General features: G+C 36.3%; 1 protein-coding gene across 2 annotated transcripts in view; it reads right to left on the reverse strand.

The window, feature by feature from the left end:
* LOC126977221 (solute carrier family 12 member 4) overlaps positions 1–19,756 on the reverse strand; it is a 477,718-nt gene that overhangs the window by 121,515 nt on the left and 336,447 nt on the right. Inside the window, exon 1 of one of the 2 annotated variants that reach the window (XM_050825935.1) lies at positions 1,936–2,033. The exons of the other annotated variant lie outside the window; for it this stretch is intronic. Coding sequence (XP_050681892.1) covers positions 1,936–1,996 — 61 coding nt within the window. The 5' untranslated portion in view covers positions 1,997–2,033. Of the gene's footprint in view, positions 1–1,935; positions 2,034–19,756 lie in introns of those variants that run through there. 2 annotated transcript variants of the gene reach the window in all.

Below are 19,756 nucleotides of genomic sequence, written 5' to 3' on the forward strand. Positions count from 1 at the left end.
TTACTGGGCAAATGTGACTTAACATCTTATGTATCAATGTACAATGGGCAAGGCGTATCAGTTACCATCAGCTGAACGTCTTGATCATCACGTCCCTTATTTTTATTAAAAAAAAAATATGCTAAAACAATTGTTCCTTAGAAATTTCACACTAAGATTTAATGTTTCTAATGTGTCTAGAACAGTTTAATTAACAAACGATTATTAAAAGAGAACATTAAAAAAAAACCAAATAATTTTACCAAATAAATAAGCCTCTTATAGATCATGTATTGTAGTAATTCTCTTGTTTATTATGTTTTTAAATTGTGCTAATTTCATAAAATTAATATTTTTTTAAATGATAATAAGGGACGAGACGAGCAGGACGTTCAGCTGATGGTACGCCCTGCCCATAACAATGCAGTGCCGCTTAGAATTCTCGAAAAACCCAAAAATTCTGAGCGGCACTACAATTGCGCTCGTCACCTTGAGACAAGATGTTATGTCTAATTCGCCCAGTAATTTCACTAGCTACGGCGCCTTTCAGACCGAAACACAGTAATGCTTACTCATTGCTGCTTCACGGCAGAAATAGGCGCCGTTGTGGTACCCATAATCTAGCCGGCATCCTGTGAAAATGTGCCTCCCACTGGTAAAAACAGAGACAAAGTTTTTATTGAATGAATTCATACGTCTATTATTTTGAGCGCGCTTTTGTGCGACATCTGTTAACAATGGTTCTTGCGATCTAGTACCAAGTGTAGGTAGTTATATTATATATACCTAGTCTTTTCATAAATACTGAAAAAAAAGAAAAATATTTTCTATTCCATATAACATTTATTACTTTTACAGTGTGTTGGTTTAGTACATAAATAATAAACAATTTAAAGTATAAAAAGCTTCTTCGAAGTGGTCTCCATTGGCTGCAATACAGTCCTTTAAACGTTGAGGCCAGTTATCAATAGAAGCACGCACTCATTCCATGGGAAAACTCTTCATTGCCAATCGAAATAGGCAGTAAGTCCTAAGTCATCTTTTAAAATCCGCGACATGGTTCTAGGTGCTATCTTGATCTCCCGAGTTAAAATATTTTGCTTTCGGAGAGGATTTCATCGAAGTCTTTCCGTTACGGCCAGATTTTTTTTTTGTTTACAAACAGAGATCTCACTGTACCAATTAATAGCCCGGATCACAAATATTTTACTAATAACAAGCCTATGAGGAGTTTGAAAAATTGCATTTGGCTCCATACCTACTTTGTGTAATGCAATCACAGCGATTCGGTTCTCTTTATGACCCCACTCCATTTTAATATCGCAAAATATTGTAAAATGTATTGGCGCCAAAATGAGAAATCTCAATGAACAATATAAAAATATAAAAATGACAGATTCCAAATTCAAATGTAATATTTTGTTTATTTTTAATTGTAACAGTACTTATGGCCAGATTAAGTATACTAGCTGACCCAGCAAACGTTGTATTGCCATATAAAGTAATAAAAAAATTCAATAATTAAAATTTGTTGGGGTATAAAAATAGATGCAACTGATTCTCAGACCTACCAAATTTATCGTACTACAATTATTGTATTCGATTGCCATCTTGCAATCCTATAGCGGTTTTGAAGTCATATTTATTTATCAATGCTAATTCTCAGACCTACCCGATATGCACACAAAATTTCATAATCCTTTCAAATTGGTTTAGCCGTTTCGTAAGAGTTTGGTAACAAACACTGCAACACGAGAATTTTATATATTAGATAATAGTGATCTACAGACTACATACATCTAAACACAACTAGATACAGCAACGGTTGAACGAACATTCCGAAAACTTCACAAACGTCAATAACCTTATCAAGCCATTGCTAAACACATCAAAGAAACGTATTACTTTTGAACAATTACTGATATGAGTGTATTATCTGTACATAACATATCTAACCTCTCATAAGAGCTGCTTCAGATGCCCCGCCATCTTTATCCTGGCCAGATAACAGACGCATCTTCAACACAACGATTTCCTCACACTATTAATTCGAATACAAACTGCTCCTCTCGATAATAACAAAATCTTATTTATACAAATAAAACTGGGTTATCCTTTATCACGGCACATGACTGATAAGTGGTAAACAGAAATTTTATTTCAAGTACAACTGCGGAAAGAAAATTGCATCACATATGTGCATCGGGCATCTGTGTTTAAGAAAGTAAGGGATGAGACCAGCAGGACGTTCAGCTGATGGTATTTGATATGCCCTGCTAATCACATTGCAGTGCCGCTCAGGATTCTAGAAAAACACAAATAAAATTTGAAAAACAAAATTTTATGAACGATGCGGGACTCGAACCCACGACCTCCGGCGTTCCTTGCCGGTGCTCTAAGCAACTGAGCTAACCGTTCGAGTAACGCCTCGTTACAAAATCTTGTTTGCTTTGTTCAACTCTTAGGTTGTGGCTTCATCTACAGGATCTACTTTACAGTTGATAACCTGCTCAACCCCAATATTTGCATATTAGGAAATTGACTTGAGATGTCGCTCTTGTAAATCTAAGCAATATGTTATGTTTTTAAAGTGATAACCCACACTTCTAGGATTAATACACAAATAAAATTTGAAAAACAAAATTTTATGAACGATACGGGACTCGAATCCACGACCTCCGGCGTTCCGTGCCAGTGCTCTAACCAACTGAGCTAACCGTTCGAGTAACGCCTCGTTATAAAATCTTGTTTGCTTTGTTCAACTCTTAGGTTGTGGCTTCATCTACAGGATCTACTTTACAGTTGATAACCTGCTCTAGAAAAACCCCAAAAATTCTGAGTGGCACTGCAAATACACTCGTCACCTTGAGACATTCTCATATTTATTCATATCTAACTTAGATGCGCAGAAATTTATGTAAGTGCTCGTAAAACTTGAGCTTTTAAATATTCGTGAGGATCAGGCCTGGAGGGATCTGGATGATGTATTACCTTTAAATTGTTGTGACAGGTAGTATGTTATCCCTTTTTTTATGGAATAGGAGAACAAACGAGCGTACGGGTCACCTGGTGTTAAGTGATCACCGCCGCCCACATTCTCTTGCAACACCAGAGGAATCACAAGAGCGTTGCCGGCCTAAATCCCTCAAATTATTACAAACCTTAGTTAATTTGCAAACGATTTCATGAAATATTAATATGAACGTAACTTCCTTCAACGGAAATCTGTGTTTTTGATTCGGATATGAAATTGTACTTTTTGTATGAAAAGAAATAGTAATTTAGTTCCGTTCTCTCGGTATCCACCGTACTGTGAGTTTTTCTTGCCGTTTTTCACACCAATTTGTGTACAAAGGCCTTAAAGAACTCATTTTACGCAAATAAATTTTGAAAACAAAATATTATGAGCGATGCGGGTCGCAAACCCGTGACCTCTCGCGGTCGGTGCGAGTGACTGACCAACTGAGCCAACCGTTCGATTGACGTATCGCTGATAAAATCTTGAATGCATTGCTTGAATATTTGCATATTAGGAAATTGACTTGAGATGTCGCAAATGAGAGTTGAAATCAGTATTTGAAATTGATTCAACTTCACCCCTACTGCGCAGACGGCTGTAATGCGCCATGCAATAGATGGACGAAAAATCTTGAGGTGATGTTATGAGTTGCACTTTAAAAATTTAAAATTAAACATCTCGATTCTTACTATTCATTATCAGCATAAAAGCATATACCTACCTTTACAAAATGATCCCAGAAAATGTAAAAAACAAATGTGTTACGAAATTCAAAATAAGTGTTAAAAAACAATGGAAAAGCCTGATTAATTCCTTGCGCCCGTTTTTCCCATGGCATAGGACGTTTATGACGTTCAATAAGTTTTTAAAAATCCTACTATGAAAAAAGAAATGTATTTCAATTTCGATTTGAACACCACAGATCAAAAAAGCTCGGTTCGAAGAATTTCATTTTTAACTAGAAGCGCTGCAAAAGTAATGCGTAAAATGTCGGGCTAAAAGCTCAAATAATTCTGACAAGTAACAATAACATACCTTTGTTTATAACCGGCACATAGTCCATCGGAAACAATTTGTTATGATTCATAGTTCTTTATAAACATTAAACTGTTATTATTAATAATAAACACTCACATATTTTATCACAGGACACCAGACAGGAGTCTGTATTGAGCCATAACATCGATTACTGTTGGGCCAGTTGTTTACTGCAAGTACAAGGAATTTCTTACGTCGTATTCTCCTATCAGTAAATTAATGCTTTGTACACAAGATGTCAATAAAAGTGACTGCTTTATGTTACTTATTGCCTGTGGCTATGGTTGTGTTTTTATTCATTTCTCTGGTGAGTCATTCTAGTATTATTCTATGAAAGTGATTATTTTTATCATTTATGAGTTTAGTGCCGTCGTGTTTTATTACTTTGATAATAAAACAGTTCTCATTTACTAATGTAAGTACCGAGCAGGTAATTTATTTATTATTGATTGGATATTTCTTTATTATTCATTAATTACATTGTATTATATAATCATAATCATTTTAGTGGGAAGACGTCCACTGCTAGACAAAAGCCTTTTATTAAATAAAATATTATAAAACTCTATTTGAATTTGCCTCTCCGAAATGCCATTTTGTATTCATTGCTATGAAGAACTTTATTTTTAAGTAATTTATTTTAAGTAAATTTAAAAAAAACATCCCTATGTTCTGCCGAGTACGTCATGTGACAAACTTTTCGTCAAACATCAAAGGCAACGACCCACCGTTACATATAGTATTTTCTATGATTAATGCGAGGGTTACACATTTAAATAAAATACTTTTTAAAGGATTAAAACGCGTGTAATTCCAACTCTGTTTTTACATTAGATTTTTGCGTAGAAATTACATTTTTATTATTATTTAACCCGACGTTTCAAGACCTTTCCAGAACTTGTTATCAGGGATACGTTAACTAAAATAATAATAAAAATTTAACTTTTACGCAAAAATCTAATATAACAACAAAGTTACAATTACACCCGTTTTAACCCTTTAAAAAGTGTTTTATTTAGACCACTGTTTGTTTTCTGTACACTGTGACTGTACTGTGAAAGAATACCATATATTATGCAGTTGGTGAGGGTAATATGTAATTTTGAAGCGTGTGGTGCGATTGTGGAAAGCTCCTCGTGATAAATGCGGTAGAAGAGGCATATAATTTATTAAGAAGACTTGTTTAAAAGATTTCTGAATCTACTGTACGAGAATATTTCTCTTGTATGCCCACAAACGTGTAACTTTAAGGTAATTCTACCTATCTTCACGCTGGTTTCATTAATGGATAGCGTGGTTTTCGAGGAAGGTTTAAGTATGTAATTTGTTAAGTTTATACATTTTTGTATATATTAACGAAATTTGTTGGAGATGGCACAAAAAAATAAGCCGTCTATGAGCTTTGAACGAAAATGCTGTCTAAGCCCTTTGAGATATAACAAAATAATGTATGGTGGAATTGTCGATCTTATATATCTACAGAAAAGTCTGCGATGGCATATCTCTATCTCCTTAAGATAACATACTATGTTCGTTTCAATATTTTTAAAATTGGCAATTATAAAGCAGTAATGTAAAAGCCGTTTGCACAAATACGTTATTAATCCTTATCATTTTCTGTTGGCAGAACAGCGTCTATTGGGTCAGCTAGTTAAAAATATAATTAAAGAAAATTAAGACAGACAGTCGATGTAGTTAATATGAATAGATTATCTACGCTAGTACAGCAAATACAATAAATATATAGCGTTGGGTTACATGGGAAAGAATGTGGCTGTATTATTAAACTTTTATTAATACGTTTCTGTTTATACTGAGAAATTATGAAATGTTACTAAAGAATTTCCAGGAAGGGAATTAAATAAAATCACAGTTTCGAATCCATACGAGTTTAATATGATGTTAGACAACCGATAAAAACAGGCCAGGTTTAATACTTTAGTGTGTGTGACAAGCTACGTCTTACACTCGCGATTTGTATGACACTTTGTGCTACTGTGGGTTAGCTCCAAATTCGATTTTTTTCGACGTTTTTGCAGCTGTAATAGTCAATTTTGACGGATAAATGATTTAAGTTTGACACATAAGATGATAAAGCTCGTGCGCTTGTCGTCAGAAATAGGCAGCGCAATGGATGCCATTTTATGGTAAGAAACCTATGACTGTTTGAATTAACGCGTGTTTGTAAGAATTGTATTTATACTCTGGGTTCAAGTAAAACGCTCTACAAAGCGCAAGTCCAGCCACATATGGATTGTTGCTGTCATCTCTGGTCTGGCACACCCCAGTATCAGCTCGATCCATTTGACCCCGTGGAACGCAGAATTGTCGGAGACACAGTGTTCTGTGAACGGCTGGATCACTTGGCTTTGCGTAGAGACGTGGCTTCATTGTGTGTCTTCTACCATATTTATCACGGGGAGTGTCCCGAAGAGCTGTTTCACCTGATTCCTGCCGCCAAAGTCCACCTTCGCACGACACGCCACAAATTAGGATATCATCCGCACCATCTGGATGTGTGGCGGTCCTCCACAGTGCGGTTTTCAAGGAGCTTTCTTCCACGTAATACAAAGCTGTGGAATTAGATTCCGTGTGCAGTGTTTCCGGGATGATACGACATGGGTATCTTCAAAAAAAGTGCGTACACCTTCATTAAAGGCCACAGCGCTCCTGTGATTCCTCTGGTGTTGCAAGAGAATGTGGGTCGCAGTGATCACTTAACACCAGGTGACTCGTACGCACCTTTGTCCTCTTTTTCAATAAAAAAGAGACAGTGGAGACATTGACTTATTTATTTAATCGCACGATACTCATATTTATCAAAGAAAACAGTAAGTAATAACATATTAATAAACACTGCTTGATTGTGAAGTGGTACGTTGAACCAAATCCATGCTCGGTAAATTTCACACTGACGTATATTCTAGTAAAGCAATCTACAACGAAACAAGTACATAGATCTTTTTACTATAGTAGTAACACTAGAAATAACCTAGTATAGGTTAGTCAACCCTTTTATCTCAATATTTCATTTACGTCACATATCTCATTCATAGTGTTGAATAATTCTATCTGCTATTGTTTGAATTGAATTTTCGTATATATGAATGTATCGTATATCTCGAGATATTTTGTTTAATCATACTAAGTACTCACTAACATGAATTTAAAGTTTCTACTATTTTAAGTCCTTTATAGAATAAGTAAACATGTGTAATTTCAATTAAAGTTAAATGAAGAAGAATGTGGTTGAAAAACACCATACTATGTATGGCAGCCTAGCGAAACTCTCTAAGAAAACAAAACCGTGTGGTGTCGTGGGATACCGGATAGGAACGAAGTTCTTTATCATAAAAATATAAATTTTTCTGATTTTCTAAAAAAAATTGGGCAGTTACCACTAAATACCACTGTCAAAAAGAAAAGTGTGTGTATACTTATGTATGCACGCAAGAAGTTATACTGCTTTGGCGTAATAAAACAAATCCTTAAAATTATTTATTCGTCGTGCTATTCTACGTTTGTAAAAAGAACTATATTGTAAAAATCGTGAAATAAATTATTGAATATTAAGGAATACGGCTGTTTTGGCGTGATCCTTTGCCTGTCCTAATAATGGACGAAGAAACCAAAAAAAAAAAATAATTAATGTCGTAAACGTCAGAAAATTTCTGACAACTTTTATGTTTAGATGTCGTTGTGTGCACGCAACGTATATAAAGCATATTATAAAATGTAAACGTTAACTGTAAACGTCATTATTTTTTGCTTTTATGCCAACGTAATTTTGCAGTTATAAACCTATTTAAATATGATGTTAATTTTCGTTTGTTGTATTTAGGTTTGATTTGGCCTTGTTACCAATGCTGTTAATAAATAAAATAAAAAATCAATGTAATTTGTCAGAAGTGTGTCAAATGTCAATATCTGTTACTTGTCAATTATTTATATATAAAAAAGTGTCGTTGCAACTTTTGGTCTTAATTTTTTCCGTCTAGCTCCCTTTCGCAGCGTGCGATAAGGAACTTCGTTCCAAAAAGCGATTCACTCGATTGTATGAAACGTGCAGTCTTTGATAGATTGTCAGATGACTTTCTCTTTGCTAAATCAACGTTTGCGAAAATTCGATAGGAAGATAGAGTAACTATCTCCTTGACACACCTAGTTGTTTTTGTATACAACTCTACAAAATCTCAAATCAATTTTGCGTGGTGGCCATCTTAAACTTCAAGAATAACGCCTAATTTGCACCCTCGAGAACCTCGGATATAATATCCATATTGTAGAAATCATAAATTTGCCCGGCGGCCATCTTGGATTTAAAAAATGATCCCTAATTCGTTTTTTGCACGCTCGAGGACCTTGGATACGATATCCATATTCAAATAAAATTTGAAAAACAAAATTTTATGAACGATGCGGGACTCGAACCCACGACCCGCGTTCCGTGCCGGTGCTCTAACCAACTGAGCCAACCGTTCAAGTCCCGCATCGTTCATAAAATTTTGTTTTCAAATTTTATTTGTGTATTAATCCTAGAAGTGAGGGATATCACTTTAAAAACATAACAAATTGTTTAGATATCCATATTGTTGAAATCATTGCGCGGCGGCCATCGTGGATTTAAAAAATGATCCAAGACTGCACCCTCGAGAACCTCGGATACGATATGCATATTGTTGAAATCATAATTTGACGCAGCGGCCAAAATAATAGTTATATTAATAATTATGCCTCTATTATCTCACTTTTTGATTCTAAATAAGTTTCATTTCTATTAGATTGGTGCCAGTTACCTCTTGTTGACAACCGTAATGAAAAATAAGCGATTCTCCGACCCACGGACGAGTAAAAAAGGACTCCGCGCCGTGATGTTAGCAAGTGAAGCACCGTTATGCTAGTCTGTGTGCGGTTACGGGGGATACTAGTTACATAATTTTTTCTCTCTTAAATAATCATATATGGCCACAAATACTTATATGGTATCGTTTTTAAACTTTTCACAACCCACGACGGGATTTTTATTGAGACGCAAACTGATCTGTCACAGACGATGACAATTCTCATAATGGCCGCCTTTCGGCCTGTAGTAGTGTAAGTGTGTGCGTGTGGCTATGTATTTACACGTTAATCGGCTTGTTTTGGAGCTACACTATTATGTAAGGTGACACATAGTCCTTATTTTTTTACTAGTCCGTGGCTACCTATAAAATTATTATTGTTTTTGCAAAAGTTCTTATAAGATCAAAAGTTGCCGCCGCTAATCTTTACGATTATTTTGCCAATCCAATCATCGTCACATTATACTGAATGTATTGACAATTTGCCGATAGTCGGCTGGGTATCTGCCGATGTACGATAAGGTTCTATCATCATAATCGCTCCAATTCCGATGCACTCCATCACATGACTGTTAGATAGTTATCTGCGACAAATTATGTTTTATCTTGATTTTATTATTGAAGTGAAAACTTCAGCGTTGAGCACTTTTATTGGTATGGGTATAAAATGTTAAACTCGCATCAGGACACGTGGCCTGATCGAAAACTCGTAAGACAGTCGTTGAAATTATGGATGGAAGTTGATTTTTCTGATAGATAAACTATTTAATGTAAAATAATTGTAATAGTTCTGATGTGTTAAATTTTTTATGTAATATAAATTGTCATTTTTGTGTACGATAACGCAATAAATTGTATACTGATATATACAGCCATTTTAGCGAAATTATCCTCTTAACATTCCAAAATATTCAAATACGCACAACGTTAATGTTCAAGTTATCAATTCTATCGGCACTCCCGCAGTGCAACCTGTATCTTTTTTGATCAATGACGTTTTATATACAGAAAAAATCTTCGAATAAAAAAAAAATAACAAAAAAACAAAATCAGTGTCCTTCCGCCGCGACCCGCTCTCGCCTCTCGCCTCCTCACGACCCAAGCACATCTCACCTATAACTATGTATGTAGTTACAAACCTATCTTGAATAACACCGACTCCAAAAATTACAATAATTGTAACTAGAATTAAATTAATTAATTACATTCTATAAAAATACGCAATTATTTTTATACTTTTTAGTGCATATTATATCCATTGTTTTGGAATAGAGTTTTTGAAGTCGGTTGTTTTTTTGTTAAAATATTTTTTATTTTTTGATTTTTAGTCAATTTGAAGTACAACTAACTAATAATTTATCTAAAAATGTGTAGATTGAGAGTTGACTAAGAATTGAAGAGTTCCGTTACTTTATCATGGATTCCGTAATCAGAACCTGACCAAACTCTCACCAAACTATCTTTGTATATCCTTTCCAATAAAAAAGGAATTATCGAAATCGGTTGGCGCAATATTGAGTTATTCGTAAATTTATCATGCACTTTGCTAAGACTTTTATGGTTTTGTCATGGACGCCATTGTCAGATCTGGACCAAATTACAACGCGACCACATGGGAAGCACCAGCTTTCAAATAAAAAAAGAATTATGAAAATCGGTTCACCAGTCGAAAGTTTTGAGGTAACAAACATAAAACAAATATACCGACGAATTGAGAACCTCCTCCTTTTTTGAAGTCGGCTAAAAACAAAGCCGAAATATGGAACATGCCACAAATTACACCATAATAAACTACGACTGCTATAACTATACATTGCCAAATTTACGCCAGTTATTTAAATTAATCTTAAATTCAAAATAGCGCTATCATGAATGGTAATTTCATTACAAAATCTTAATATATATAAATTACGTGACACATTGTTTGTCCGCGATGAACTCCTAAAGTAATAAACGGATTTTAATGGGGATTACTTCATAGAGTGCTGTTTAGTCCAACTTGAGAGATCGGATTAGAGAGTTAGAGGTCCCGGGTACGAATCCCGGTAGGTGCAATTATTAATATGATGAATATGGATGTTTGTTTCCGAGTTATGGATGTTTATTTGTATTTATGTATGTTCTCGTTGTCTTGCACTCATAGTACAGGCTACGCATAGTTTGGGGCAAGATAATTTGTGTAAGAGTGTGCCAATATTAAAATTATTAAATTATTTAAACTCCTCCAAAATGGCTGAACGAATTTGTATGAAATTTTGTTGCAAAAATTTACAGCCCGCTGGGTTTACCAGATTTTGGAAAGTATTCTCTCTTTCGCCGTGAAACGACAGTAAACATAGAGTGAAGAGCAGAAATTTTGAACGAATAACATGTCAGTATGTATTAAAAAGCGGCCAAGTGCAAGTCGGACTCGCCCATGAAGGGTTCCGTAGCAGCAAGTAACATAATATAAAAGTTATATGGAAAGGAAAAATGATATTAAATTATTTAAATGGAAAATCTTACAGTGCAAATGAGCCCCCATCATTTATACGTATTTAAAAAAAACTACTTGCTTGATCACGTTCAAACCAGTGTGATTTTTGGTGGAAGTTTGCAATGTAATGTACATCATACATTTTTTTTTATTTATTTATTTATTTATTTATTTATTTATTTATTTATTTATTTATTTATTTATTTATTTATTTATTTATTTATTTATTTATTTATTTATTTACAAGTAGGTACAATAACAGATAACAAGATAAAACTATCATCTAATAACAAGTACAGCATATTTTTATATTCCTGAGATCCAATTAAAATTGTACACATCATTCACCAAATACAGTAAAAAAAAAAATTAATAAGTGGACACAACAGTAATGACAGTATAACGAAATTTAGTTAAACATTAAATTATTTTACGTAAACTAGAAAGTTTTATAAAGAGTATTTTCAAAAATGTCTACATTTGTAAAGAATATATCAAAATCAGCACACACTTCGTTAAATTCTCTACAAATTCTCATAATCGGGTTGTTATGCGATACGTTATTATTTGAGGAATTGATCGAAAATAAACATGGAATACGCACAGATCGTGTTGGAACTTTAAAGTTTATCAAACTTAATAGATGACTATCCATAAAAGCATTCGCAATGTTATGTAAGACGCACATATCAGATACCCATCTCCGTTTATCAAGACTATGCAAGTTAAATTTACGTAAGCGCTCAGAGTATTCGGGAATTTTTAGTTTTATCATTCTCTTATTTTAGAAATTCCAGCCCCCCCCCCCCCCCCCACACACATTTTACCACTTTGGAAGTGTCTCTCTCGCAAACTATTCAGTTTAGAAAAAAATGATATTAGAAACCTCAATACCATTTTTGAAGTCCTATCCATAGGACCCCTCATCAAACCCACACGTATGGGTATGATGAAAAAAAAATGATTTTATTTATTGTTTTTCTTTCTATTATTGTGTGAAAATGTTAATGCGGTTTACAGATAACATCTACTTACAAAGTTTCAACAGTATAGTTCTTATAGTTTTGGAAATGTGGCTGTTACATACATGGAGAGACAGACAGACATGAGGAATCTATAGTAGAGTTCCGTTTTTTGCCATTTGGCTACGGAACCCTAAAAATTAATATTAGTATAATTAAAATAAATAATGCAATCATTGTTTACGTTCTCTTATCAAATACCCACTGTGTCAGATAAGTAACAGTTTGCAAGACTCAGTATTAAAGATTATTATTCGCTTTTAGATTAAAGATTGGTCTTCGCTACGCTCCAACTGGATACCGCAGGCGTAATCGCAAAGTATTGCAACTACTACTACGCCCAAGTGGGCGTACTCGAGCCAGTCTCGAATAATGTGTCACGTTGACGTGCAAAGTTTTCTGTTAAACCTTGCTAATAATTGACACCTAAATGCCGGGTTGCGTAGTAAAACTTTGTAAAAATAATACAACAAGAAATAAGAAAGACACTGGGATCAGAAATCATTAGTTAGTAATTTTTTTTTTTATTAATTTCAATGTAAAATAACACGAACCGTATGTTACATATTTGAAAGATGCCATTGAGTGTCATGATGCCACGCACACAAGCACCTAATAGTTGCGGTAATAAAAAATATATTGTTCTTAGCTAGCGCGGTATCTAGTTGGAGCGCAGCGGAGACCAATCCTTAATCTAAGTCTCCGCTATTAAAAAAAAATCTTCTCATCATACTGTGAATCTGCACTTCTTTTTTGAGCTAGGGTCGATTCACGACTCATACATGTTGTTATAATAGTTATGTAATAATATTGAATATTATGTTTGATAATAATTAACTGTCTTATCAAACTAAGCCCAGAGATGGATTAATGTGAATTATCGCTTATTATTCGATAAAATTGCCTTGATATAATCCTGCTAAATGTCTTGGTATTTCCTAATTAATAAATTATTATAAAATATTACTTCTTCTTATCATTTGTACTCTATCATCTATTAAGGTCAGTGAGCATCTAATAGTCCAGGAGGAATCGGCGTATAAATACCGAAAACTCACTTCTCAATTTTTTTATGCGATCCTCTTCAAATTGCCCTACGTGTGATATAAATGCATGTTGTCATGGGGCAACCCCGTGCCATATTGTTTAAAACATTGCAAGTAATTGTTATTTTTCATGACTATCATTTTTATATTCTTTATTTAAATTGAAACGAAAACATCTTATAACTTGTTAGCGACAAGTTATAAGACCTTTTTCGTTATATTAATGTATAGTTAATATTTTTAGAGATATTAAATTTTAAGGGTTCGAAAAATCTCAAATTTGGTTACTACCCATGAAGAGTATATTTAAAAAATATAACTAATATATTTTTTTATTCTTTAAAAATAGTTAATCTAGAATAGAGGCACGTTATCTTACGCAATTATGTTGGTATTTTGGACGTGTACTTGGTGCGAGACACTAACGTGTCTCCGGATGATATTCTTAAAAGAGATTTAAAAAAATGTTTATACCTGTTTTACGTCCAAACACTAAGGAACTACATAATAAGTACTGGATGGAAGTGAGTGGGTGTAGACAAGCAAAAGAAGCTCTACCTCAAATTAACTCCAAGCTTTATCGCAAGCTAGTAAAACTTCCACGACCTAGATTTCGTAAAATAACTCATGTATTAACGGGTCACAGTCCACTGTGCAGAGCCTGCATGGAGGCAGAAGAAGCAGCCACACACATCATATTGGAGTATGTGGCTACTCTCTTAGGCCACATACCGGGCCAACTACTATGGGGAAAGATTAAGGGAATATGTTGTGCCAAAAATTTTTAATAGTATAGAATGGTTAAGAGAGGATAAAAAAGACTGTAGAGTAGTACTTAAGAAAAAATTAAAAGAGCACTTTCTTAACGTCTCCACATAAGCCTTAATATTTAAAGTAGTATAGTTTAGTTATATGTATACAGGTAAGATTTTAATATGTTTTTAGGAATATTATGAATTGATAACTAAGTAATGATATGTGTGTAATGTTATAACGAACAATTTAGGTATAATTTATTATAGATGCACAATAGTATAATATTGTCTAAGAGCGTAAACTCGCCAACAAACTGTTGCAACAGTTTGGCGAGATGTAAAATTTAAGTACAAACTGTGCATATATTTATGATTAAATAAATTTATAAAAAAAAATAACATTTGGGGTCACTGTGGACTCTCCCCGAGGTCATGGGTGACATCAGAGGTTTGATACACTACATTGAGGAGCTGGGGTGGTAGGATTAGCCGCCCCCCTCACTACGCAAAATAGGCACGCTGTAGTCGTCGAGTTGCGGATAGTAGCCCGTGATAACTTATAACCATAAACCTGTTTTTTAATTGTTAATTTCGCTCGCGTACCAATCGTCTTTTTAATATTTATGCATAATTGTGATTCCCAAAATGTTGAAATACCATTAGGTCTTATTATTGTTGAAATTGCTTATAAATGCATAAATGACTATGATAATCAATATGTTATGTTTTTAAAGTGATAACCCTTACTTCTTGGATAAATACACAAATAAAATTTGAAAAACAAAATTTTATGAACGATGCGGGATTTCAACCCACGACCTCCGGCGGGGTTCCGTGCCGGTGCTCCAACCAACGAACGAACGGTTAGCTCAGTTGGTTTATATAAATTTAATTGTGGACTATGATAATAACAAAAAATTTATTCCGATTCTTGTAAAATTGATTCCAGAACAAAAATTGTTGAAAAAAAAGTGTAGACAATTAAATTATTAATAACATTTCTCTCTTAAACAATCTTGATAAAGTGTTATTAAAGCTAAAGTTAAAGTTTTATTAAACCACAAAGCACGGGGTTGCCCCATGGTAACATGTATTTATATCATCGGTAGGGCAATTCAAAGGTGGAATAGTGTTTGGTACTCATGCGCCGATTCCTCCTGGACTATACCAATGTTTTGACCATTTCATGTAACTTATTCTTTGATCCTGCAATCGCAAACATCCTGTTTACTGAAACTTAGGTTATTAACTTTGGTGTCTTAATGATGCCACTGGTATAATGTTTGGCGGGTTATTGCACCAACAGTTCTTATAGCTAGAGTTACTTAAAATGTTATTTTCTTTAAATTTAGTCATGGTTATCAAAGTCAGTATTTTTACCACCTTCACTAGATATAAATAATAACAAAATCTAGAAAATTGTTGAGTGTCTTGACAATTTGAGAAATGAGTTTGGGTTTTTCCAAAATGTTGGTGAATAGTAAAATGTATATGGCAATGAATTAAATGTTCAGGAATTGTATGAAATATTATTCATTTTGTACTGTATACATTGCTTGGATGTCAGCTATTTATACATAGCCTACGTATTTATTGTATAATCTAATCTATAACTAATAATATTATTTGAATCTAAGGAAATCTAATCTAATGGATCGTAATAATGGAACAAAGTGAATCATCGATGCCGCTAGAGTCAAATAATGGCGCGTAAATATATCCATTGGCCCACCATAAATTGTAGCAACGTTTCGACATTAAATACTTACTTGTAATGAAAAAGTTATGCAGAATTGCTGAAATCCGGAAGGCAAACTGATACCTCTAACACAGTATACGCTAAAGCAGTAAAGGAAATACGCACTAACGTACGAAACGACGCACGCACACAAACGCAAGTCTCAACAAGACCAATAAGCGGCCGTCGCAGTGCTTTTGTCACGCGAGCCTTGCGCGTGCCGCGTTCACACATGCATGACACATAATTTTGCATTGGCGTACGATCTGTCCCAATTGGTTGAGTCACCAACGCGGCTCCCGGATGTGGATAGCCACATGCCGTCCTTATTAGATCTTCTGCTGACTACACATCCCGATGGTTACCAAGTCATTGTCGACGCCCCTCTCGGAACGTCCGACCATTGCCTGGTCAGGAGTGTAGTGCCTTTACGACGCCTACGTCGCAGACCACCAGCGACCCGCCACGTTTGGAACTACAAGTCAACAGATTGGGATAGGATGCGTTCCTTTTTTGCATCCTACCCTTGGAGCAGGGTTTGTTTCCCTTCGGATGATCCTAGTGCCTGCACCGTTGCAGTAGCCGATGTGATACTACAGGGCATGGATATTTTTATACCAAGCTCTGTAGTACCGATCGGTGGCAGATCACAGCCCTGGTTCGATGCGTCAGTTAAAGCAGCATCTGACTGCAAAAAACAGGCGTATCGAACTTGGGTTGCGGCGCTGGGCACAAAGGATCCGAACTGCATAGTTCTAAAGAGGAAATACAACCGTGCTTCCAGATTTTTTAAGCGGCAAATCGCCCGTGCAAAGTCAAAACACGTCGTCAAAATCGGCGAGCAGCTTTCCAGTTACCCGACCGAAACACACAAGTTCTGGTCGTTGTAGAAATCTGCTCTTGGTAACTTCAGCCAGCCGTCCATGCCGCCGTTGCACATGATGGAATGACACCCTGGCCCATACGGCAAAAGAGAAAGCCGATCTCCTGTGCGCTCTTTTCGCCTCCAACTCGACTCTTGACGACAACGGAAAAACACCGCCGACCATCCCGCGGTGTCAGAGCTCTATGCCTGAAGTACAGTTCAGACAGAAAACTGTTAGGCGAGCTCTGTTTTCGTTGGACGTCAGGAAGTCGAGCGGGCCGGGTGGCATTTCTCCAATCGTGCTTAGAACGTGTGCCCCTGAGTTGACGCCGGTGCTAACGCGTTTATTCCGGCACTCTTATTCCAAAGGCGTAGTCCCTGACTCATGGAAGTCAGCCCTTGTCCATCCGATCCAAAAAAAAAAGGAGACAGTTCGGATCCGGCAAACTACAGGCCTATTGCTATTACCTCCCTGCTCTCCAAAATCATGGAGAGCATAATTAGCCGTCAGCTCTTGGTATACCTAGAGGGTCACCAGTTGATCAACGACCGACAATACGGGTTTCGCCATGGTTGGTCGGCAGGTGATCTTCTGGTATACCTAACACATAGATGGGCTGCGGCTATTGAAAGCAAGGGGGAAGGTCTGGCAGTTAGCCTGGATATAGCGAAGGCCTTTGATCGTGTATGGCATAAGGCGCTCCTCTCTAAACTTCCATCATTTGGGCTTCCCGAGAGCTTGTGCAAGTGGACCTCCAGCTTCCTCACTGGGCGCAGCATACAGGTCGTTGTCGACGGACATTGCTCGAACCCGAAGCCCATGAATGCTGAAGTGCCCCAAGGCTGTGTGCTATCTCCTACGCTGTTTCTTCTGCATATCAATGATATGTTGGACACCTCCAACATTCATTGCTATGCAGATGACAGCACTGGTGATGCCGTATACACGGGCCATGCACGTCTCTCTCGGGAAATCGTCGACCAGTGCCGGGAGAAACTTGTGTCTTCTATCGAGACCTCTCTTGAGAAGGTCGCGGAATGGGGTAAATTGAACCTTGTCCAATTTAACCCCCAGAAGACTCAAGTTTGCGCGTTTACCACTAAAAAACCCCATTTGTCGCATCACCGCTCTTCGACAACACTTCCCTAAAAGCCTCGCCTAGTATCGGAATACTGGGTCTCGAAATCTCGAGCGATTGCCAATTCCGTGGCCATCTGGAGGGCAAAGCTAAATTGGCTTCAAAGAAACTGGGCGTCATTAATAGAGCACGGCAATACTTCAAGCCGGCCCACATTCTAGCGCTGTACAAAGCGCAGGTCCGGCCACACATGGAGTATTGCTGTCATCTCTGGTCTGGCGCACCCCAGTTTCATCTCGATCCATTTGACCGCGTGCAACGCAGAGCAGCGCGAATTGTCGGGGATCCAGTACTCTGTGAACGGCTGGATCACTTGGCGTTGCGTAGAGACGTCGCTTCATTGTGTGTCTTCTACCGCATTTATCACGGGGAGTATTCCGAAGAGCTGTTTTTTTTTGTTTTCTTTGTTTACCTAATTCCTGCCGCCGAATTCCACCTTCGCACGACACGCCACAAGTTAGGATATCATCCTCACCATCTGGATGTGTGGCGGTCCTCCACAGTGCGGTTTACAAGGAGCTTTCTTCCACGTACTACTAAGCTGTGGAATGAACTTCCTTGTGCGGTGTTTCCGGGACGATACGACATGGGTACCTTCAAAAAAAGCGCGTACACCTTCCTTAAAGGCCGTCAACGCTCCTGTGATTCCTCTGGTGTTGCAAGAGAGTATGGGCGGCGGTGATCACTTAACAACAGGTGACCCGTACGCTCGTTTGTCCTCCTATTCCTTAAAAAAAAAATTACACCTGCTTATGTGTGCGTGCGTTAAATCTAACGTTTGTGCGTAGTTTCCATACCGCTTTAGCTGATATATACTATACTGTACCTATATTACAAGTTTCGACCAAATGAAGGAAATAATATTTCGGAAACAGATGAAGTTGTGAACGGAAGCTGGTAGATAAACTAAAAAAAAAGACCGCGTTACATTCCGGGAGTGCCGGCAGAAGTGAAAACTTGTGCATTTTTGAATAGTTTGAGTAGTTAGGGAATCATTTCGCAAGAATTGCTTTATTTATCAGTATAAAAGTACTGCCATTTATATGGTTAAATACAATATTCATTTATTTCGCTCTCGTACACAAACTAGACAATTTATATTACATCATACAGTCTACAAATTATATTTTTCGTATTTATAATTGTCTTGCCCCAAACTAGGCATAGCCTGTACTATGGGTGCAAGACAACGATATATTTAATACAAAATACTTACTTAAACATACATGAATACCTACATATAAACCATCCATGACTCGGAAACAAACATCCATATACATCATATATATGACGACCTACAGTCTACATAGCCGAGTGGTTAGCGATCCTACCTACTAAGCTAGAGGTCCCGGGTTCGGTAGAATCCCGGTAGGCACAAGCATTTATATGATGAATATGGATGTTTGTTTCCGAGTCATGGATGTTTAAATGTATTAATGTATGTTTATATGAATTTATGTATGTTTAAGTAAGTATATTGTATTAAATATATCATTGTCTTGTAACCCATAACACAGGCTATACATGCTTAACTTGGGGCAAGATAATTTGTGTAAAAAGTGTGTCAATATTATTATTATTATTATATAAATGATTGCACCTACCGGGATTCAGACCTCTAGCTCAGTAGGCAGGGTCACTAACCACTGGGCTATAGGGGTCAGCAGCTATAATATGTGCCCGAGGTTCACTTGCCACGTGCTTGGTTCAGAAACCAACAGGAAATATATATTAAAATGTCAAATAAGACTGTTGCGTGAAATGTAGATAATCCTTTTTACTAATTCATGGTGATAATTATTATCATTGAATGAATTACTCAGTCAGAATTGATCGAT

Source organism: Leptidea sinapis, chromosome 44 (genome assembly GCF_905404315.1).
Source record: "Leptidea sinapis chromosome 44, ilLepSina1.1, whole genome shotgun sequence".
Classification (NCBI taxonomy): domain Eukaryota; kingdom Metazoa; phylum Arthropoda; class Insecta; order Lepidoptera; family Pieridae; genus Leptidea; species Leptidea sinapis.